This window comes from Gymnoscopelus braueri (assembly GCF_963280865.1).
Source record: "Gymnoscopelus braueri genome assembly, chromosome: 22".
In the NCBI taxonomy this organism is placed as follows: Eukaryota; Metazoa; Chordata; class Actinopteri; order Myctophiformes; family Myctophidae; genus Gymnoscopelus; species Gymnoscopelus braueri.
Genome location: NC_137624.1, coordinates 30286385 through 30310372, shown reverse-complemented (window position 1 = coordinate 30310372; position 23988 = coordinate 30286385). Strand labels below are relative to the sequence as shown.

Here is a 23988-nt window from a genome sequence, read left to right as displayed (position 1 = left end):
ATAGAGGTGAGAGAGACGCACAAGAGAGAGGGAGACTGACAGAATAAAAGACAGACGAAGAGAGAGAGAAGGAGAGAGATACAGACAGAGCAGTGCGTGCGTGCGTGCGTGCGTGCGTGCGTGCGTGCGTGCGTGCGTGCGTGCGTGCGTGCGTGCGTGCGTGCGTGCGTGCGTGCGTGCGTGCGTGCGTGCGTGCGTGCGTGCGTGCGTGCGTGCGTGCGTGCGTGCGATGGGGGGTGGAGAAAGAAGGGAGGGTGTGGTGGTGATGGCCAGGGGGGCATGGGGGGGGGGGGGGGGGGGGGTGCCATGCATAACCATAACCATCCAGGCCAGGGCATCAGTCACATCCGCCGGCCTCTTTTGTCCTTGGACCTGCCACCATTTTGTCCCATCCATCTCTGTATGAGTCACATCCAATAGACTGCCTCGGTCCAGTTTATAAATTAGTCAAACGTTCTCCCCTCTCACATGGAGCTTCGGTCATGGTATGGTATGTTCCGTTCCCGCTGAGCTCGGTGAAGTACAGTGCCGTATTTTCTTCAGCGGCTGTGTTGTTTACCTCCCCTTTTTGTTGATAAAAGCGCGCATTAACCACTGTTGTCATGGTAACGCTTAATTAGTGTATTCAGTGTATTAAAATCCTGCTTGAGTTTATGTATGAAAACAACAAATCAGAAAAGTCCCATGACTCAAATCCAGTTGTGTAAATAAATAAATGGGTTACAGTATGTTGAATTCTGTCTGTTCCCCCACATACTGTAGTTTCAATCGTTGAGATTGTCCTTAGTGGCAAGATATTCTTTTTTATATCAAGACAAGAGTGAGAAGATAATTCCATGTTTCCTGCCACATGTTGGCCACAAAAACAAAACAAAACATTTTCCATGTTGCCATTTATGACTTCTGTACATACAGAAAATATATCTGTTAGTATGTTTAGCCATAATATTAGATAAATAAATAGTTCACATTATGTTTGCTTTCTGTACATATGTGAGAGGTTAGGGTGGTCTCTATGTATATATATTTGATAATTTGATGTATTTTGCTACCAATGTTTGATTTTAATGTGAAGCACTGAATGTACATGGAAGACATGTACCTAAGTAACATATACATTTTGTGCCTCTTTCACAATATGTTATTCCTCCTGTTCTAAGGGTACATTTGATCTCTAAAGCACATAATTTCAGTTCTGTATTTGAGAAATTGTGGTTTCCGATTTGACTTCTGCTGGATTTGAGACTTTGCACTACCTCTTTTATTAATGCGTTCTGCCACCTTCATCTGTCAAATACCATTAACAGTTTATGTTTTGCAAGTCCGGATAGACTGCTGTGAATCCTGCTTGTTAGGCTTATCATGCTGATTTATAGTTTGATAAACACGCAGCCTGTTGGTCCCATTGCTCCTGACTGTGCTGTTGAAACACTGCTGTGTCCTTTGTTTGCTCTCAGTGAGAACAGCTTGTGGTTTGATTATGTAATTGATAAATAAAAATGGTGCATCGCATTTTTCATGCTAGAGACAGCTTGCTGGGTTTTTGGGAAGCTACATGATTGAGTAATTAAAAACATCAACTAATGGTTTGCTTTTTCTGACTGTTTGCCTGTGAAACGTGGGAGAACACATTAATGAAATTACGGCCTTCTGTTTAATGAAAACACAGTTACGATAATCTGTGAAATATCTGCAACCTAGAAATACATTGGAATGATGTACCCATACTTAGGTATGGTGTTATGTGAACAGGCTTTTCTGCCTTTATTGAATAGTACAGTTGAAGAGTGACAGCAAAGGGGGGGGGGGGGATGGGAAGTTGCAAAGGTAGCAGACCTACAAGCTCACAACGCTATTTTTTTTTTAATTTGGGGAAGAATTTCAAAATGTTTGAATGTTTTCGTTTTCATTACTTGGTCCAACTATCCCAGCGAATCATAATGTGAAAAAACCCCGAATTTATTGATAATATAACATTTATATAAAAAGGTTGTAATGATTAAAACATTCTTTAGAAGCTTGAACATTTTGTTTTAATTGTGATACTGATACATAGGTACAGGATATCATTTCCAGGGGGCGTTATTGGGCATTAATGCGTTCTGCAGTATATGGGCCATAATTCATAACCTTACTCCTCCAATCCCCTTTTTTGCAAATTTCTCTGATGATGACATGAGTTGTTCAATTAGCACCTTGTGTTGTAATGTTATGAGAAATTCAAAATCCCATTCTCCACGGAGAATAACAGCTACTGTAGTAGGAAGAATACACACATTTAGCATTTAATGTGCATGAACACACATTCTGAAATCATGCTCAGTTATTTTAGTGAATAATGTTAGCAAAACAGGACGTACATTTTTCTTTTGCATTGTATAGTTTATATTCCTTTAGTTGATGGGGGTCAGCAAAACAAGTTAACTATCATATTAATATGAAATTATTTACATATTGAATTTACGAACGCTAACCCTATACTGAAATAGAAAACAAAATAACAAATCAAAGCAGCTGTGAGTTCAACATGTTCTTTAATTCCTTCAAAGTCTACTTTATACTGAGAAAGGGTGAGGAGGAAGTGAAAATACTTCCTACTGCAATGTTCTGCAATGTAGCTTGATCTTCCTCTTCACAGACTTGGAACAGATCTGAAAAGACCAGCTGGGACATGGAATTAAAATACATCTACATTTTAGCCAGACCCAAAGGAGGTTTTATACCGTTTTACTCAAGATAGGCAAAACTTTTTGCTTTTTATTGTTATGGTTAGTTACTTCTTCTATTATGTTGCGAAATGCCCTAGTGGTCCAAGTAGATACACTGTAAAATCCCCAGTGTTCATTTAACCACAAACTGGTGTCCCTATTTTAGGCATGCCATTATAGGCAAAGTTTTTCAGAAATGTTGAAAAATCTGTCTTAGAATTTCAAAAATAGCCAATCTGCATAGATTCGCTATTTTTAAAGTGGGTTTAAAGTGGTATTTCACTTTAAAAGACTTTCTCTGACTCAGAGATGGATGGGACACAACTACTCAGCCTTTTTTGCGTACCCCAGACAGTTGCTTGATTCAATATTAAGATTTAGATATTCAATTGATCAGTAAGCTCATTAAACTCCACATTAACCATGTTATAACCATCTTATTGTAAACACACGTCCCTGGTTCTGGTGACTGATATGGTCCCTCTGATGCCTGAGGGGACCGTCATTTTTATATTACTTTTTCATTTGATTTCATTTATTTGTATTTATTTCATTTAAAATGAAAAAGTAATACAAAAATGACAGTCCCTTCATGCATTAGAATGACAATGGGCATGTCTCATCAAATGAATATGAAATATCTAAATATTGAATAAAGTAGTGAGTGTGCTGTGGAGGGAGAAGGCTACGCTCGTGTGAGCTCTGCAACAGTTGGATTTTTCTCCCTGCTCTCCCTCTATCCTAAAGCTGATAGTTATTGCAGTTCACATGAGGGTTGGCTATAGCTGGGTGGGTTTTCTATCTGTGTGTGTGCGTGCGTGCGTGCACGGCACGCGCATGTGCATGTGGGTGTGTGTGTGTGGGCATGCTGGATGTGTGCCTCAAGTCATTTCCTCTGCACAGAACAAATTTACATGGATGTCACTTGTCCGTCTTTGATTTAGTTTAGATTCATCACGACTCCTCACTCCACCAGGGCGAGCTGCTGGAGTGGCGCAATCTAAATTATTTTCATTATTGGAGCTGACAAGTGTAATTATCAGATAATTTTCTCATCAGTTTGTGAAAGAAACAACTAATGGAAATGGAGACCTAATCGTAGGTCGATAGATGAGTCGGCAAGGGATGATTATTCAGCTCAGCTATTTATTGAATCGCAGTTGATGTGTACTTTGGTTTTAACCACTTAATTTCTACTTTGTCATACAACGAATAGCTAAAATAGCGGATCTACACGCGCACAATGTATGGTTTGTGTGTATGGTTGTACATCTGCTGTTTTAGCTATTTTTGAAAAACAAAATTGAATTTTTTATGCCGTGGCTCCGCAGGAGTCTAGCCGTCTAGTGTGTCTGTGTGTCCGGAGCTAATCTCGCAAGACCCATCAGCATCAAACTGTATGTACACTGCCAGTAGGCCAAAGAGGTACCTCCACAGTTTGTTTGTTTTATACTGAAATATGTAACTGTAATTTGATAAGAGAAGTCAAAGGCGCTCTGATCAGGCTGAAACCACCTTGCCCAAATGTGGAGTCATGAGCCATAGATGTGTCTGTAGGTGACTGACAACAAAGAAGACTGACGGTCACAGGCTGGCCACATGAAGTCCGAGATCCACATTGGAGCCACGCCGTTCCCATGTGGATAGAACAACGTCACCTGTAATGAAATGCCCCAAATAGGGGTGCCAAGATGAAAGTAGTTTAAGAGGCTTTGGCACGAACGGCTGCCGAGACACCAGCGCACGGACAGTGTGAAATACAGGCTGAATAACGGGGCGAGGCAAGATTAACTATGTCAGCGAGTGGGAGCGACAGTGATTAACTGTACTTCCTAGTGGATTCGTATTTCTTTCCTAAGCTATATTCTGTTTTTGGGGAGACAAGGAATTCTGTGGAAGAAAAAAGATGCCTCCCTCAGCACTTTCTGCTCAGAGAGGGGAAACTACTGGAGGAGTCAGCAACTTGAGCCGAGACTACAAGGGTGTACCGGAGAGCTGTCACATTTGTCCCCAGGATGGATCTTACTGGCTTTCACAGATGTAGGCTGGCGATGCTAGCTCAGTTGCTTCACAGCAGCTGGGGACTTAAGATCACTGGGGAACAAAACATGTTCTGGACAGGCCCATTCCTTGTTGCCATACAGTATGTGGACTGTTTGTTTGATCCCTAGAGCGACATGGGGTTCCCTGCTTGCCTTCGTGTCCCCAATGGGTTAACCACCTTAAACCTGGCATCACTAGTTCGGGCAGTAGACGGAAATCTTCCAAAATGTTCCAAAAATAACGAAATAGCCGATCTTCAAGCTACAAGCTCACAACGCGCGTGATGGATCTTGTAGCTTGTAGATATTACTTGTAGCTATTTTTGTCGTGCAACACCATCGCACGACAAAGTAGGTCTTAAAGGGATAGTTCACCCCCAAAATGACTTTTTTCCTATCGAATACACACTTGAATTCATGGAGATTTCTTTTGTTTTTGTCACATTCCAAAGCCAATAATTTGATGACTGGCGGCAGCTCTGGTAGGAAACTCAAAGTGTCAACTTTGAGTCTACTACCGGAGACATTAGCATCTTTCTGCTGGTCATCAAATTATTGGCTTAGGAATGCGACAAAATCAAAACTTCATGAATTCAAGGCTTGATGGGGTGAGTAATTGAGTGAAGTATCACTTATTGAGTGAAGTATCCCTTTAAGTGGTTATTCTAAAGCACCCATACATTTTAAGCGAGCTGTGTGTGAGACAAATCCATTTATTGTAGACTGGAAAAGATCCAGTCTGTATTAATCATTATTGAGACACGCAGTAAAAATCCAGTGTTAAATTCAGAAACTACATTCTACTGTGAAGGGGAATGGATTGGGTTAGGTAACGGCGGCTCGCCAGCAAATCAACTGAAGTCATCATCAGACTATAGAGCTGTTTATACTCTGGTGATTTAGTGTTGTTGCAACCGGCGATGATCAATTTGAGTGACATTGAGCTTATGCTTCCAGCGATTGACATTCTGGCACTGTTGTGATGGCCGCTGTGTCCATCGCTGACAGGTGATTTACTTTTAACTTTGACCTCCTTGCTGGCTCTGTTTCTCTGGCACTGTGTCAACTCTACTTCTGTTAACCCATGAAGACCTCAGGCCTGAGTATAATCTGCTATTTTTGAATAGCCAACGCAATAAAAATCTTAAATGACACAGATGCTTTCCCGGTTTTAATGGGTAAAACTGGTTTTGTTTTCATCCCTGTAACTACATAAATATCAACAAATTATATGGAGGACAGTGTATTTGTTGAGAGCTTAAAAAACTGCATCATGAGCAGGTTATCCATGCACTGTACTGTATAGACAGCTGATCATGGGCCCGGTCACAAGGATGTATTCAAGAATGCATGAATGAAATGAACTTTTTTTTAGACCATCCCCTGGAAGCAAGTATTTGTTTATACATGTACATACATACCACTTAGGTATGTTTACTGTCAATATCTCTCAAGTAGTGTCTACACTTTTCTCCATGCAGAAGTCCAAGTAATATGCAGAAGTCCATAACAGACAAACCTAGTTCCTCCATGTTGGCACGAGCTCAAAAGTGAGTCAACTGCCTGTGATTGCCACCCGATGGCATACAATGTGTTGACCACCAGCGTCAACATGTGTGTTCAGATGACAATGGAGTGTTGGAGACATTGTAGCGATTTCCATTTGGCCTTCACAGATCACTGTGCTATATTTACCTACAGTAGCCTATGTAAGCTGCCCTTAAGAGATGCTTACAGGCAGCCAATATATTACAATGCTGCAAAATACACGAGTCCTGCGTCATACAGTAGGTATGACTCAGGGAAATAATTAACCTTATGCAACAGAGGTGTTTTGATGTGGAGTGGAGTGTGACATCTACTGTATAGTGGCTAAATGTAGTCTAGCGCCTTTAAGCCTAAGTTATAAGTCATTGTACCATGTCGCTCACCAAAAACAACTGATTTTCAATTGAAATGTCAGTAACTGATTTTAAGTTAAACCGTTCTTAACTTATTTTCAACAAGATACACCATCGTATGATTACAATGGTATATATTAGGCTTTTAAAGTAATAAACTGGGCTTAAAGGTAGGGAAACAGATACGGGTCAATTTCTGATACGCTATAGTAGTCCATACCAGTTGCTTTTTTCATATAATTAAATGGAACGGACTTCAAATGAGAAGTTCTGAAAAGGTGACTGTACAGGTACTGTACAGGTAGCAGAACGGAATTGCACAGTACGAGTGGTGAAAACAGCTAGCTGTACATACTGTACTGACTGTACTTGGTGTTATATTGGCCTATAAATATTTGTAAATTGTAAAAAAAACTGCTTTTGCAACGCTTTGGAAGCCTCTCTACTGTTAGCTGTGAAATTAAATGTATATCGGTGATATAAGACTTAAGTATTTTTGTATTTGTTTATAGAGCTTAGGTGAGTTTATCTGGGAGGACTTCCAACATTTATTTAACATATTTATTGTTCATGAGAATGCCAAATTACAACATACTGTAGGTACTGAAACAGTTTTCTTCACATAACTGAATTTCCAGCATTTAATCACTTTAAACACATACTTAATTGACCAGAGTCCCCCCAGGGTCTATCACTAGGCCACCTACTTTTTTTCCCCTTTGCACCAAATCCCTTCACCAAAAATGGCGTCACGTCACAATGTATTGTGAGTTTGTAGGTTTGCTATATTCGCCAAATGTTAGCAACAGAATAGGGATGCTATGCTAGGGTTCAAAGTGGTTAAAATTACCTATTGTAAATCAGACATCTAAGAGTAATACAAGTAAGTAGTACAAGCAATTGATCTTGATTGGATCTCACAGCCATCAGTTCGCTTTTACACCCAGCGGCAAATAGGAAGCCAAAGGGAAGTGTGATAAGCCTGAAAACAGAGTGAAAGAGAGAGAGAGAGAGGAGGGGAGGAGGGTATAGCGTTTAGTCACTCAGTATGAGCATTAGAGGCTGTGAAGCATGAAGGGGATGTTGGCAGGAGACTCTGTGGAGGTTCAGTGATCCATCAAAGAAGAGCCTGCTGGAGGAGAGAGAGCCTTTCCTCTTCTCTTCACATTGCAGTAACCCCCCCTCCACTCTTTCTCTGTGTCTCCCCATTCCTCCCATCTCTGTCTGTCTGTCTGTCTCTCCCTCCCTCCGTCCTTCTAGAATGACTCCTGGGGAAAGCAGTATTCCTACGCCCTCTTCAAAGCCATGAGCCACATGCTGTGCATTGGGTATGGTGCGCGGGCGCCCGTCAGCATGTCCGACCTGTGGATCACCATGCTGAGCATGATAGTCGGCGCCACCTGCTACGCCATGTTCGTGGGCCACGCCACCGCTCTGATCCAGTCACTGGACTCATCGCGCAGGCAGTACCAAGAGAAGGTAAGTTCTCAGCAGCCTCCCACATTATTATGACGTTTCACAGCAGGACATACCTTGAAATTAACCACCGAAACCCTTGACCGGGGTTCCCCAGGGCCCTATACTAGCCCAGTTCCCTTTTTCCCCTCTGTACGCCAAATATCCTCACCAAAATAGACGATCTACAAGCTCTCAACGCGTTGTGTTGTGAGATTGTAGATGGGCTCATTTCACCAAATGTATAGGGACGCTAAGGTTAAGTGGCTAAGACACTGTCTGGGTTAGTGTTATTATCATGGATGCTATTTATTGTTAAATAATGCTGTAGCATTGAAAAGTAAATGAATTAATCCTTATTGTATACATGTCAGCATACTGTACGTAGGCCTTAGAAGCTTTATCTAAAGCTATTAAGAGGATTATGCACGATCTGACATGTCATCATTAAATGTCCTGTTTAATTAGGTTTGAGGTAAAGGATGCTGATAAATACTGAAAGTGTCTAGGACTGTTATTGTATTTTAATATATGGTGTGGCATAGTAGGAAATCTAGCAAACCACTGGGCCAATCAGCACCAAATGTCTGCCCCCCCATATTTGGGCAAGACTCAAATCATCAATACTAGTCCATACCCGTGGGGGGATATGCGCACATGATCTGGCAACCCGGGAGCCAGTTCGTCCCATAGCTCGCGGGGCCATCCCACAGCTGGGCAGCCGTAACCATGGCGACATTCTTTTACATAAAAACGCTAATAAACAGCTGAGATTTGGTGAAATTGAAAAACGGGCTTCGCTGTTCCGTGCACAAGGTAATGGTCAATGGCTGTGTGCAAATTCAGACGAATTGCTCCAGCCACTGAGGAGAACCGGCCAGAACAAATTTTGGCCTCACCACCTCACCACCACTACAGAGCTTTGTAGAATTATAGTAGGATAATGTCATCAACATGACACAGAAGAGATCGACACTGGAGAAGTCGGACAGTTTAAGCCTTTTATTCAGGTTCAAGTTAAAAAAGAAATGACTGACTTTTCGATCTTGCGAGTCATACCTAGTATACTTGGTATGACTCTGAGGAAGATCGCAAGATAGAAACGTCAGTCGTTTCTTTTTGTAGAGATCGACACTTCTCCAGTGTCGATCTCTTCTGCATCTGTTGTCCCTGCTCCTGTGACACACCCCACTAGCCGTATCAGGCTGAGGAGCGCCGGTAGACTCCCTTTGTCATCAACATGACATCAGAGACCCCCACAGGGAAGCCATGCTGATATTTGAACTCGCTTGTTGTTGTTTTGTTTTATCATTCCTATACTGCAGTGAAAAAGCTACTTCTTGAAAAGTGCATTCAGTGGATAGGATTTTCTCTGTTTGGCCCAGCCTTCTAATGAGGCCAAGTTCTCACAGATTGTATTCTGATGGGAAAAGGATTTTGCTTCCAAGCAGATCACAGACGCTGGGGCATGAAGGAGGGGGTTCACAGACAGAGCCAAACCTGTGTTGTTTGGGTGCTGCCTGTGAATACATTTCACAGACTTTGTTCCTCTCTCTGACTTTATCCCCTATTACATCACGTTTCTGTGTAGGGTGATTATCCAGCGATTCAGCACAGCCACCATCTGTGATCTTGAATTCCCTGTACACGTGGACATGGCTCATACTTTTTGCACAAATTTAACTCCCTATTTTCACTATTAAATTACGTTTCCCTCCAGGGATCAATAAAGATTTATCTTATCTTATTATTATTATTTTTTAATCTTAAATATGTTTATGGACTCACTGCTCTGGTGCAGGATGTTCTAATCATCTGTGACTAGTCTTAAACCACTTTGGAGCATGGCATAAATTAGTCATCTGATACTGTACAGATAAATTAGTGGGAATGAGATAAACAGATGAGTCATAACATACAAGTCATTTGCATTCAAATAGCTGCTTCTGTATATAAATATAGCACATTTCATACAGAGTCAACTCGACGTGCTTCACAAAGAACCATACAAAAAATAGATGAAAGGAACGGGTTCAACATTGAGTTACCGACCATACAGTAGATGCAATCTGACACATTTGCATCATTGTAGCACACACTGACGCATAACCTGCATGAGACAAAGAATGTCTTTTAGATTTTCACATTAACAGCGGAACATCTTTACTGTCATTCAAGTTTTATAGGTCCACAATCCATTTACACCGGGAACGCATCTGTGTCATTTTAAGATTTCTTTGGCTATTAAAAAAATAGCAGATATACAAGCTTGTAGGTCGAGCTTGTAGATCTGCTATTTTTAGAAATATCGTGGAAGATTTGTGCAAATCTTTGAATATATATATAACATTTGTAACTCAAATCTTTGCTTCATGGAGGTCCCTGGAACAAAGCATTTTGAGATGGGGGTCCGTGGCCAAATACATATCTAAAAATGTTTTCTAAATCCTAACAGTATGTTGCTATGTCAAGGACCCCCAAAATGATATGTAATTGGCCGCGGACCCACATCTCAAAATATGTTGTTCCAGGGACCCCCAGAAGCACGGATCGAAGTAAAAAATGTTGTATGCTTTAAAACATATATATATAAAAAAATGTGCAAAAAAATCCACAATAAAAAAAAATTGCTATAAGCTCGGTGCCACGCTATGAGCTTGTATATCTGCTATATTTTGAATAGCCAAAGAAATTTTAAAATGACACAGATGCGCTCCTGGTCTTAATGGATTAATGTAATTAATGTGCGACACATGCGAATGACACACACACGCACGCGCAGACACACACACACACACACACACACACACACATAGCCGAAGACAGGACTGACACACAGACACACATCAATTACCCTGTGAGAGGTACTTGGCAGAAGTCTTATCGCGGTAGGACATCCAGTACACTATCATTAGGGTCACCTTGACTGTGACCATGCGAAGGCGGGGCCCAATTGGACTAAACAGTTTATTAATTTACACCCTGCGTCTAACTGCATTTGCTGTTATCGTTCGCTTCTAATATGATGCAGTGACCTTGACAAGCCCGTCCTGTGGCCAATGCGTCTCAGCAAAACACCCCCTTTGTTCTACAGCAGTGTTTTTCAACCTTTTTCATAACAAGGTCCATTTTTTTTTCTCGTCATTTGAGCCACGGATTCATCACCATTTGATGAGATTTTTAGACCCAGACCCAATCCTCAATTCCATGCTGTATTTATGCTGGCTGGTACCATAGAGATAATAGGCCAACATTGATCAAAATAACAATTCTCTAATGAAGTAATGCAGATGTTTAACAATAATTTAACTCTTGAGAGCGTAACATGAAACCAAATTGGTTTTACGCTCTCAAGAGTTAAAGATCTATAAGGGTTCATTTGGTTACCAACTCTCCATCATTTAGCTGGGGACCACCTGGAACTCCCTCAAGGACCACTGGTGGTTCCCGGACCACTTGTACTTTATTACTTTAACTAAAGTATACATTTCACAAAGCAGCTTTGACTTGTAGTGGTGAAATAATTTGACCAGGACTATCTATACTTTGACTCAAGTACTGAGGTTGAGTACTTTGTCCTCCACTGATAAGGAGTTCCAGTTCAGAAGAGGAATATAATCAGCAGCAGGGGTGTCCTTTGGGGTCTCAGGGGATGGCAATTGCCACCCCCTAGTGTTCACATTGAACCTCAAACTCAGTTCTTTTATGCATATTTTCCCCAACTCTGAATTTTTTTTGAACATTAGTCTGATTTCAGATCAACGCTGACTCACTGTGCATCTCACGCTGTGCATATCTCACGCCCGTCCATATTATATATATATGATATGCGTTTTCTTTCTGAAACTATACATTTATTAACCACTTTCAAACCTGACATCCCTATTTTGAGCATGTCATTATAGGCGAATATTTTCAACCCCCCCCCCCCCCCCCTCCCTAGCTCTAGATCTATTTTGGAAAAGCATGGGGCTTAAGTGGTAGTCATTTTTGACACCCCCTATTTTTTTTCCTGAAATGACGCCTCTGGTTATCAGGACAAGATCACAAGCTAAGTATGGAACAAATCTTCTGTAGGATTCAGAAGTGATAATCTCTCCATGTCACTGTCCTGTGACAGACTGTGCTTCTTCCACACACTAAATAATCACCAGCATCTATCTAGTCATTGTCTTAGGTGTTATCATGGCTTCCAGTGCTTTGATACCAGATTAGAATGAATCAATGGACTCCACAGTGATGAGAGAACGTGGAGAGATTGGGTTGGATAGGGCAGTCTGCTTTAGCACATGAAATTATAGTGTGTGTGTGTGTGTGTGTGTGTGTGTGTGTGTGTGTGTGTGTGTGTGTGTGTGTGTGTGTGTGTGTGTGTGTGTGTGTGTGTGTGTGTGTGTGTGTGTGTGTGTGTGTGTGTGTGTGTGTGTGTGTGTGTGTGTGTGTGTGTGTGTGCTCGCTCGCTCGCTCGCTCGCTCTATTTTGGAGAGGTCAGTGTGTAGAGAGACAGAAAACCACGGGCAGAAAGAGAGGAGAGAGATGCGAAACAAGACAGGGATCAGATTTGCACTTGCAAGGAGCATAATAGGTCTGTGCACTAAATGGCTGATACACAAGTCAGCACCCCTGTCACTGCTCTTTATGGTTGTTTTTTCCACTCAAAGAGAGATTATTGACATATTTCTCATTGACTCAGTGCACAAACCTGCAGTTTGAACACACACACACACACACACACACACACACACACACACACACACATACACAGTCGTGCTGTTGTGTTGTTTTTCAAGGGCAGAGGCTTCTTCGTTCCTGACCTTCTATGTGGGCCCAACCAACTAGCCGATCAGCAAGCTAAATGCAGAAACCCCCGGCCAAGAGCGGCCCCAAAGGAGACGCTGAATTTCAGTTGAACATTTCAGCTATGCAAATACTGTAGGTGGAGTACTAGAAAGATGAAGGCTGGGGTGGTAGTCTGGTACAGTACTAGAAAGATTAAAGCTGGGGTGGTAGTCTGGTAGAGTACTAGAAAGATGGAGGCTAAGGGCTGTTGGAGGCAAAGCTTTGCCAGCAGCAGTGTGTGAGGCAGCATTGATGTACTGTAGCAGAGATCAAGTATACTGTAGGAGGGACCGCCTTGTTGTGAGAATGGGCTGTGATTCGTGCATAGAAATGCCTGGCTAATTAGAAACGCTGATTCAACCGACACCGACCGATGCCAGAGTGAGAGGAGCTTCTAGTACACAGTAAAATCCACTGCGGATTTGACTGTATTTGACAGTGAAATGTCAAGGCTAGCCTTTGTAAAGGATGTATTTGCACATCCACTTTCGGATGCAGGTGCGTTGGCACAGTGAAAACTGAAGCAAACGTGAAAAAAAAAACAATCCTGCACACTGCTCTTGCTCAGCAGCCTCTGCTTTTATTTAAATTGACAGACGTTTAGGTCCCACTGGACCTTCATCAAGAGTGTCTTATAATAATATAGCCTTGACTTGACATTCTAATCAGTGGCGGAGTAATGATTTACATAGCGATGATGAGGCATATTTCATTTGCCCATTTTCATATTGTGGTTGTTGGCACGGTTCTGCATGTCTCTCGGCCAATCACAATGCGTGGTTGGAACTAGTTGTACAAACATCCAATATGCGTAAGCCAGATAGTACAAAGCTTTTGAGGGACGCGTTTACTTTTTCAAAAGCACTGCACAGACAGCACCTTACATAACACAGTGCTACATTACAGTAGAATTTATCCACAGGTTTTAATCAAGCAACAATTTACAGAGCTGTTATTCTTACAGAGCTGTTATTCTTACCCGCGGGCGATTTTCAAAGAAGTGAACATAATATCTGACAGAGTGGTCAGACGAATCCCCGACGCAGCACATTCCACTGAAAATAAATGACAGCAAGTCGCCCGTAGAAGTCGCTGTTTGAATGATGGACAAGTCTCCTGCTAGTATGTGTGATGTAGTGTATGCATATGCTTCATGCCAAACGTGTTTAATCTACAGCCCATCGTACCCTTTTTTGATGTCCCTCCGGGGAGTTTAGATGACAACTTAAAGGCTGTGAGTGTCACGTTCCTGTGTGTGTAGCTGGATCCAGCCAGGGATATGATTTGCCGCATGGCTGTGCAGATCAGAGGAGCAGCAGGGGAAGGGTCATGTCGCACCACCGCTAACCACAGCTGGATTTGAAGGATGGAGGAGAGGGCACGATGTGGATGCAGGGAGAGAGTGAGGTGTGACGTTGGCTAAGAATAGAGCAAATGGAAGCCGGGAGAGATGGGAGACACAATGAGGTGTGGAAGTTTGAGGTGGATGAGAAAAGGGAGAAGGAAGCAGCAGTCTTATTTAATTTACGGTCACTATGTCCACTAATGACCCGTAACAACTTTTAGTCGATATCCCCCTCAGTCTTAATGGTTACCCAGAATGCTTCAGGGCTCAGCGAAGGGGAGAGAGGAGAAAGGAGGTTGTAATTCACAAGAGTTTAACCACTTAAACCCTGTATACCTCATTGACCAGAGTCCTTCTATATGAGGCCCACTCAGTTTTTTTCCCGCTACAGTAAATATCTTTACAGAAAAGATAGCAGCCCATCTGCAGGCTCACAATGTGTTGCAATATGACGTGTTGGTTAAAGGAGAGAGATTGAGTCCTACTATGATGCAGAGAGGAGGTGGGTGGAGGTGGTGGGTGGAGGAGGTGGGAGGAGGTGAGCTTGTATGGTCAGAAGGTTCAGAAGAGTAGAGCTAACGAGATGCTCTCGTGCCGAGGAACTGGCTTCAACATACGAGCAACTGCCATGGTTACTGCATAATTGTACATACACACAGTTTGAAGCTTGGCATAATAATATTATAATTGCTGTATGTAACATATTTATGTAATGTGTGTGTGTGTGTGTGTGTGTGTGTATGTGAGAGAGAGAGACACGTGTGTGTGTTTTATTCTGCTTTATCATACCTCCACTCGACACATGTATATTTTACACGTGTACATTAGTAAAAGAATGCTTTTCAACATGCCACAGATGTTATCCTTTAAGACAGCACACAGCCCCAGGACTGTAGAATATCAGCAGTAACGCTGACGGCGCCACTGGCATAAAGCACAGATCTGGGTTAATTCGATGCCGGGGGCACATCCCAATGTGAGTGGGACTGACAAGCACAGGGTTATATTTGTAGGAGGGAGAGGGCATACAGTATGGAGTCTCCAGTAGACCTTGTTTTGTCATGTTAGAGTCTTCCATTTGAGTGGTCAGCTGGTATACTCTAACAGCTTGGATAAGCGTGTCAACTGCATAATTGCAAACGACCCTGGTACGATTTTGGCTAGGGGACCTGAGTTGCATTTTGCTTTCCCTCAGTTTCCTGTCTCTACTATGAGGGGGTCAAGGGTTTTTAAGTAGGACCCAAATGTAGGAGAACATAGACAGTATTCAGTGGGAAAACCTAGTTTTATTCCTCCAGCCAGACAGAATAAACCCTCGGGTAACAGGAACCGGTACAGACAAAATATAACTGAATAATAAATCCGGTTACAGGCTTCTTATATCATCAGGTTTACAGAAACAGGCTACAAGAATATAAACACACTATGTGACAAAGAGTGCCAGAGAACAGAGCTTTTAAAGACACATGGGGCCTAACATGATACAGGTTAACAATGTGACTACAGACATTTACAATTAGCACAGAGAGTCAAGACTGGTGCAGTAACAGCTACAAAGGAAAATAGGAAACACTAGAACATTGCAACAAAATAAAAGAAACACAGCTGTAGTAAGTAAAACCTAACTACAACAAGGACCAGATAACGCAATAAAATGTTACTACAAAATAAGAGAATACAGAGACAGATCATGCGTCATGACACTATTTACAAAATGTTTTACAGTACATAAAGAGGATCATAAATACAACCACAGGATCTGAAGCCACAATGTAAAAGATCTAATCAACACATAAATCACAGTTCCTGATTATCATTGCTTCTGCTCTGACATGACCGACAGCTAACCCCCATTTCAAACTATGTGTGACACCTTGCAACTTCTTCAATGTGCTCAGGATACATCAATCTCCCCCCAAACAAAACCCAGCATCTTATCGGCTCAGTCCAGCCGTGAGCGCATCAATCACACCGACGGTGCAGCGCGAGTGTCTTTTTCTCAGTCTTGTTGCCGTGTCATCGCAGCTTGCCCACTGGGCCAGTGACCTCGCGGTTGCTACTGTCTCTGACCAGTGGTGGAAAAAGTATTCAAATGTTTTACTTAAGTAAAAGTATCAATACTGCAATGCAGAAGTACTCTGTTACAAGTAAAAGTAAAAGTACAAAAGTATTGGTATCAAAACGTACTTACTGTAAAGTACCAAAAGTACTAAAATGTTTGAAAATAGTAGATCTACAAGCTCACAACGCGTCACGATGCGACGCGTTGTGAGCTTGTAGATAGACTATTTTCAAATAGCCTATGTATAAAATAGGGCTAAAGTGGTTAATGTATGTTTTACAATATAATAATTGATATCTGCAAAGTAACTAGTAACTAAAGTGTTCAAATAATTGTACTGGAGTAAAAGTACAATATTTGCCTCTGAGATGTAGTGGAGTAGAAGTAAAAGTATTGAAAAAGTAAATTGTACTTACTTGAGTGAAATGTACTTAGTTACTTTACACCACTGTCTCTGACCAATTGCTCTTCTCTGATTACCACAGACCGAGTGAGACGCATTGTTTATCTTCAGGTACGGGGGCCACCCGTGAACTGGCTTGGAAGATAACTTTCACGCCCTTGTCGTGTAACTTTTGGTTACATTTAAAATAGATGATTTAAAATGGATGACCTGCTGCCATTCTCTCTCTTCCTATGTTTCTCAAAAAAAAAATCTTATTACGACTGAGACGATGGCCCGTCTTACCTTTTGTCACTCGCTCTATTAGACATTTGGAAAAATCAGAACCCACTGTCCTTACATAAATATGTAATGAGGGTAAAGAGTAAAATGACATTTTAGCTGACTGTGCAGATTCTGAGCTCACAGAAACTCTTCTTCTCCAATCTGCCTTCCCTCCTTAAGGGATGTGGGTTGGAAGGTTTTTATTCACACTCTCTTCCACCCCATTTCTTCATTATAGATGCACGGTAGCATTTTGGCAGGAGCTCCGTAGCAAGTTGTACTACAACAGCAGCAGACCACATGACCAGGCTAACCCCAGCAGAATTCCCTACAGCAATTAACACAGTTCAACGTACACCTTACCATACATTATCCGACTACAAAATGAAGAATACTGTCTGTCATTCTTTCCTCATCCATTTTTTCCCCAGCGAGTTGATCTGATGTCAAAGGATCCCACATTGAGAATCACTGCATTAGACAACCCATCATCAGCCTGCTCAGCTTTCAATGAGAAGTATTATGGCGTTATTAAAGACAAATTATATGCACAGCAAAGGCTATAGACTATAAAGAAAGATTAATAGCAGATGTTAAAATATTACCACTGAGGCTGCATGTGCTGATCAAATGACATCGTTTGCATCTTGAATTACATAGCTTTCTAATATGTCCTATACCTAGCAGAAATAAGGGAGAGACGCTTAGGATCAGATTTATTTTTATTGCCAGATCTTCTCAATCCCTGTGAAATTATGGACAGGAGGAAATACCTTGCCTGTATGCCATGTATTATTTATTTTCATATTTACATATTTGCATGCTGATTTCAGTGCTGACGAGGTGAATGAAAGACAAGCATTTGATGCTTCCTGGTCATCTTGCTCTCATTAAGTCATGTTTAATATTTATGATTTGAAATTGTGGAGACTTTGATCCAGTCAATAACATTAAGATTATGTATGTAATCCCCTCACACTACTATTCAATTCAATTCAATTCAATTTTATTAAAGTGTCAAATCACAACAAGTTGTCTCAAGACATTTTACATGTAGAGCAGAGACCCGACAGTCCCACCCTGAGCAAGCAATTTTGCAACAGTGGCAACTACAGTACAGAATCATTTGGGCAGATAATTGGTTCCGACCAGACTCAAATCGGTCCAATTGTCTGCTAGTGCTGTTAGACGTCTATTTATCCAGGTGTAAATCCTATTGAGATACAAGATCTATTTTATTTTAGCCCTGTCCATCAATACGGAATTTGCAACAACATTAATACAACATAAAAACAAACATGATTGCAAAAACATTAGAGTGTAGCAAATAACATGAAACAACATTGAAAGCATAGACAAACATACAATATAAACTCACATTATGTCCAATAGAATCTGCCAAAAAAACTTTCACTATTTTTAACCACTTAAACCCAATAAACTTGGTTGACTGGAGTCCACCACAGCTCTATGCAAGATCACTTCTAGATGTGTGCTAGAGGAGGGCCAGCATACTGTAAGTCCCTGCAAACCCTAAATCTCTATGTAGGATATCATGTACACATTGATGTTTCACATGAGATCATGGCTTGGTTGCACGTTGGTTCTGGGCTTCCTGCACGGTTTAAATAGCTCATCAGAGCTGCTACCCTGCTCTGACATGGCCTCGGGCCTGTACTTGTTCCTACTTCCTTTCACCACCTGTCTCCCTCATCGCATGTCTTCCCTCCTCGCTCAGAGAGAACCAGGACATGGCACCATGACTCTGGGAGCAGAGCACGGCTTGTCCTCCATATGGAGACACACACACAGACTCTATGAAACACGTTATCTTTCAGGGAAGCTTGCTGTTGAGTTTCAGTGCACCCTCGACAACATCAGCTTTTTTCTATTTTTACGGCATGGCTCTGCAGGAGGCGAACCATCTAGAATCGAGTCTGTGAGTGTGTCTGTCGGTGTGTGTGTGTGTGTGTGTGTATCCGGGGGTGAATCCCGCAAACCGCTCAACCGATCAGCGCCAACTTTCTTGTGCACGCTGCCAGTAGACCAAGGAAGTAACTCACTACGTTTATTTTCACATATGTTTTAAAAAAGTTTTAAACATGTAACTTTAAAATCCATAATGATAATCAATGGTGGTCGCCGGTCGGATCGAGCTGAATCTTGATCGAGCTGATCACTGCCAAATGTCTTGTGCATGCTGCCAGTAGGCAGCCAGGACGCATGAATATGATTCCCTGTGGATGACAGATATTCACAGGGAAACCACACCATTAATAAACCCGCTCTTGATTTGTCTGTTCTTTTTGCCCTAGGGGGAGGGTGGGGTATGTTGTGACCCTTTTTGCTTTTTACTCGATTACTAAACAAATACGAAATACTATTTTTTGGGGGGCTTTTCTGCATTTAATTGACAGTTTACAGTGTAGGAAACAGGGAGAGAGAGATGGGGAGAGACATGCAGTAAAGATCGTCAGGATCGGGACTCGAACCTAGGCTACCTTTATAAAATCTCAAACATAAAAGCCACAGTTTCACTTCAAACACGGTGAGCGCCCTGTTTTCGGGATCGATTGTTCCCATCTATGGGTCAGTTGTTCTAAATTTGACGATAAATTATGTATTAAAATTTCAAACTCATAGCAAGTGTTCAGAGACATGTTTTCTTTGTCTTAATGTAAACAAAGTTTATTTGTTTATAAATCTAATTAATTGAAATCACTGTGAAAGCAGGTGTGCATTTTCACTGTCACTTCCTGTCTGAGAGGCACAACCGAACCCTTCGTTGTTCCCGGACCTAGGCTCAACCTACCCTGTGACAAGTGACAACGTGTTCTTTTAAAACATAATATAGCTCTTTCTTTTAGATACTGACAGTCATAACTAACATTACATTATAGTGGACAGGTAAATGATTCAAATTATGTTTTTGAATCAGTCACTATAGTTGAATATTAGCAGAGAGGATTTTTATTTTCTTCCTGCGTCTTTAAGAGGTAATCAGGAAAAGTAGTAATAACAGCTGTGCACGAGTTTGCAGTTGTGATGACCCAGAATGGGAGATCCAAAGACGTCAGAAAACTGATGGACAGCATTTTGACTGAGCATTTTGCATTTTGCATTGCATTTTGGCTTAAAAAAAGCTGAGGAACAACATACCCCCAGAACAACTTACCTCGCCCTCCCTGACGTATTTCCTACTGAAATAAAATCCATTGCCTTCTTTTGTCTTCCCAGTACAAACAAGTGGAGCAGTATATGTCCTTCCACAAGCTTCCTGCGGACATGCGGCAGAAGATCCATGACTACTACGAACATCGCTATCAGGGCAAGATCTTTGATGAGGACAACATCCTTAGTGAGCTCAATGACCCACTAAAGGAGGTGAGTAAAAACGCTCTGCATGGATCGAAAGCTAAATATAAAGATTTAACTTTTTTATGTCAAGGAACCCCAAATTAATATGCTTTTGGCCGCGAACCCCCATCTGAAGATATTTTGTGCCAGGGAACCCCATTTGGCATTCCCAAATGTAAAAAAAAAAATCAAGATAAAAAAAAAGCAGATCTACAAGCTCACACCACGTTGTGATGCGACACGTTGAGAGCTTGTAGATCGTCTCTTTTCAAATATATATTTCAAATACTGTATATATACGGTTCTTGTGTTTAAACTGATTTTGATGCTATATTATTAACTAATTTTGCTGGGGACCACCTGGAACCCACTTGAGGACCCCTGGGGGTCCCTGTACCCCACTTTGAGAAACGTTGATTCAGATGTATCAACCCTTCCCTACTGTACAACTCGCCTCAGTTAGTGAAACATGTTTATCAGCTTCCTGACAGTCTAATCAAAATGTGGACAGTATTTTTGATTTACCTTTGAAGGCTTTAGCTCTATTTTTGGAGCAAAGTAGTGAAAACTTCAAGAATCTATATAGGAGTCTTTGAATGGCAGGTGGGGTTTTATTTTTGTAACATGAATCAGATGAGGAGTGTATTTTCATCCGGCAACTTAAAAATGCACAGAACATGAAGGTGAGATCCCTTGATACACATTCTCACCGTGCTGTAGATTAGCTAAGATGGTTGGTTCCACTTACAACACCTTTCATCACATCTTTCAAAGGGGAGAAAAACTGGCAAGATGGATCCTCCTCAACATGCTAGCTGAAACCAGGCTTAGTGTCAATCAAGATATCAAACAATACATTTAGCACAGAGAAGATCACTCTCTCTCTGCTCCTCACGGTCCCATATGTAGAACACAACCTTTCAGAGATTCAGAGCCCTTTGATTTACATTTTTAACACATTCAGGGTCATTAAGATGTCAACCGTATTCAGATACACAGCTACAAGAGTGCAGGGGAACAGTGAGAATGTATTCAAAAGTGAGGTAAGAGAAATTACTATGTGTTTTGCGTTTGCGGTCTTGTATCTTGCAGGGTTAATCACTGAGCCATGTGCTGCACTAAATTCCCTCATTCGTTCGTACCACCATATTCAAGCTGGAAATAGAATATATATGATAGAGTATGTATAAAATATATATGAATCTAGCACCTTACTTAAAGGATACCACTGTGTTTTTCTCACATTAAGTTCCATAGATGTAATCAAATTGTGGATAAGTAGTAAAGAATATGAAAATATGAAATATTGTAGTGTGTAAATATTGCATGTAAGTGTGTTTTGTCCGATAGCATCACTGCATATTTGCAGTTGCAACCATATAACATTTCGCTGTGACAAATTTCAAAGTAGTTAATCCGTAGAGTGATGCTACACGTAGTCTCACAGCACAGCAGGAGGTCTACTTTAATGTATATATATATATTAATATACTATATGAAACCACCAGCGATTATGCTCTCATATACTGCTTATCACATAGTTCTGGCACAACACTTAAAAGTGAAACAAAATTATGAAAAATATCTGGCCGTGTGCGGCCGACTACCAACCTAGTTATTTTCAAATCTATTAACTTAATCATGCTTAATCAGCCCAGCCTGGCATTGTTCAGCCCCCCAAAAAAACGAATATACAATAAATAGCTGATAGGATGCTAACCTGGAGAAGGCGGGAGTGCATTATGGGTGATGAGTCTGACGCAGACAAGGTGAAAGAACCCTCAACGTCTCCCCTTCAAAAGCACCTGTCTCCCCTTCCAAAGTACCTGTCTTACCTTCAAAACTACTTGTCTTAGCCGTCTCTGCAGCTGCTAGCCATAGTACCCCCGTCCCTGTCCCCGTCTCTCTCTCCCTCTCTCTCTCTTAGTCTAGATCTCTCTCCCTCTCCCTCTTAGTCTATCTCTCTCTCTCTCATTCTCTCTCTCTCTCTCTCTCTCTCTCTCTCTCTCTCTCTCTCTCTCTCTCTCTCTCTCTCTCTCTCTCAGTCTATATCTCTCCCTCTCTCTCTGCCATGTGATACCTCTGCTTTAAATAGAAAAAGCCTAAAGATTGTGTCCTCGAGAGAGGACTCTTGGCTGGGCTCGGAAACTGCCAGCTATCTAATTCATTATTCCTTGTGCATGATTGGGGTCAGAGCCCCCTGGCTTTAGGTGACAGTAGTGCTAGTGACTGAGCTAACGACTGCACCTCAGCCTCTTGTCTAGCTAGCAAGCAATCCCACAGATTCGTTATCTCTCTCGATGTCCTGTCGTCATTGAAGGAGAGTCATCGGTCAGCGGTTGTTGTAGAACATGAGCAGCGTTTTGAGCCCCTCTTCCCCGTCTGCAGGGCAACAGAATAGTTGTTTGTGCAAGTAGTAAACAAGCCTTTAATTAGGGCTGGGCGATATGACTTCAAATCAATAACCTGATTATTTCTAACATTTTGCCTTGATTACAATTAATGAATGATTATTAACTCATTGAGTGCCCAAATTATTAATATCTATTTCTGGCCATTACGATTTATATTTTTTTATTTTTTCAAAGTAAAAAAAAAGTGCTTAGGAAGCGAGATACAGCCTTTTTCAGTTATAAGTTAAGTGAATGGAGCTGCAAATCTTCAGATAATGATATCTTGGCTTCAAAAGTTACCCGCCAAGATATTAAACACCGTTTTTTGCCCCCATGCCACCGTAATTACCTTTAAATTAGTCTGGGAGGCATTGCGTCGGAGCTTGGACAGGGGCGGCCACTACGTTGTGATTCAAATCAACAGCCAATGAAGAAAAGGGGGCGGGATCCACATGCACTGGGTGTTGCATCTAAATAGGATCGACGGGAAGCAATTTCCCCTTGAGAAATTGCGGCCGCCATCGTTGTGTACTGCTGTTTGCCTATCGTCAGACTTTTTAGACGAGTTGCACAGCTCTCAGACCGGTAAGAGGCGTGTCCGCTCAGATTCTGAGCGTAAATTACATCCCGCCCACAAATACCAGGGCTCTGGCCCAGAAGTTCCTCGACGAGCTGGCGAAAACTTCTGGGAACTCAGATTACCTTTAAATAGACGATCTTTGAAACGCCGCGGAAGCCACGTTGTGTACAACCCCCCCCCCCCCCCCCCAAAAAAAAAACGTCTCCGTGGGTTGGGAGAGGGATCCGTGTATCCACTGGAACGATAACATTCCAACCGCGATCGGCCATTTTGGGGCCATGGCCCGTTGAAAATGGGTGGTTTTCATCACAAAAAAAAAGAAACTGAGTGTTTTTCCAAAAAATCCTATAGTTGAGGCGGACGGAAGTCCGTTTTTTTGGAATGACGTCACATCCGTCTACTGCGTCTCTGAGTGACGAGGGATCATTCCTAAGCTGGTTTCGTTTTTATTTTTTGTTAATTGCCCAGCCCTACCTCTAATGTCCTGCTGGGTGAGAGGGGACAAGATGAGACCAGAGAAATGTCTTGCCACCGCCACTCAGGGGCAAACTCATTGGCAACTGACTGGCGTGCCACGACGTTTCTCTCAGGATTGATGCTTTAGTGGCACCAGGGACAAAACACCAATATGTGTCATGTTCA

At 41.8% G+C, this 23988-nt stretch overlaps 1 protein-coding gene across 1 annotated transcript in view; it reads left to right on the top strand.

The window, feature by feature from the left end:
• hcn1 (hyperpolarization activated cyclic nucleotide-gated potassium channel 1) overlaps nt 1-23988 on the top strand; it is a gene marked incomplete at both ends in the record, with an annotated part of 102251 nt that overhangs the window by 58880 nt on the left and 19383 nt on the right. The window contains 2 exons of the mRNA XM_080419897.1: nt 7912-8130; nt 20254-20400. Of these exons, the coding sequence (XP_080276023.1) occupies nt 7912-8130; nt 20254-20400 (366 nt within the window). The remainder of the gene's footprint in view (nt 1-7911; nt 8131-20253; nt 20401-23988) is intronic.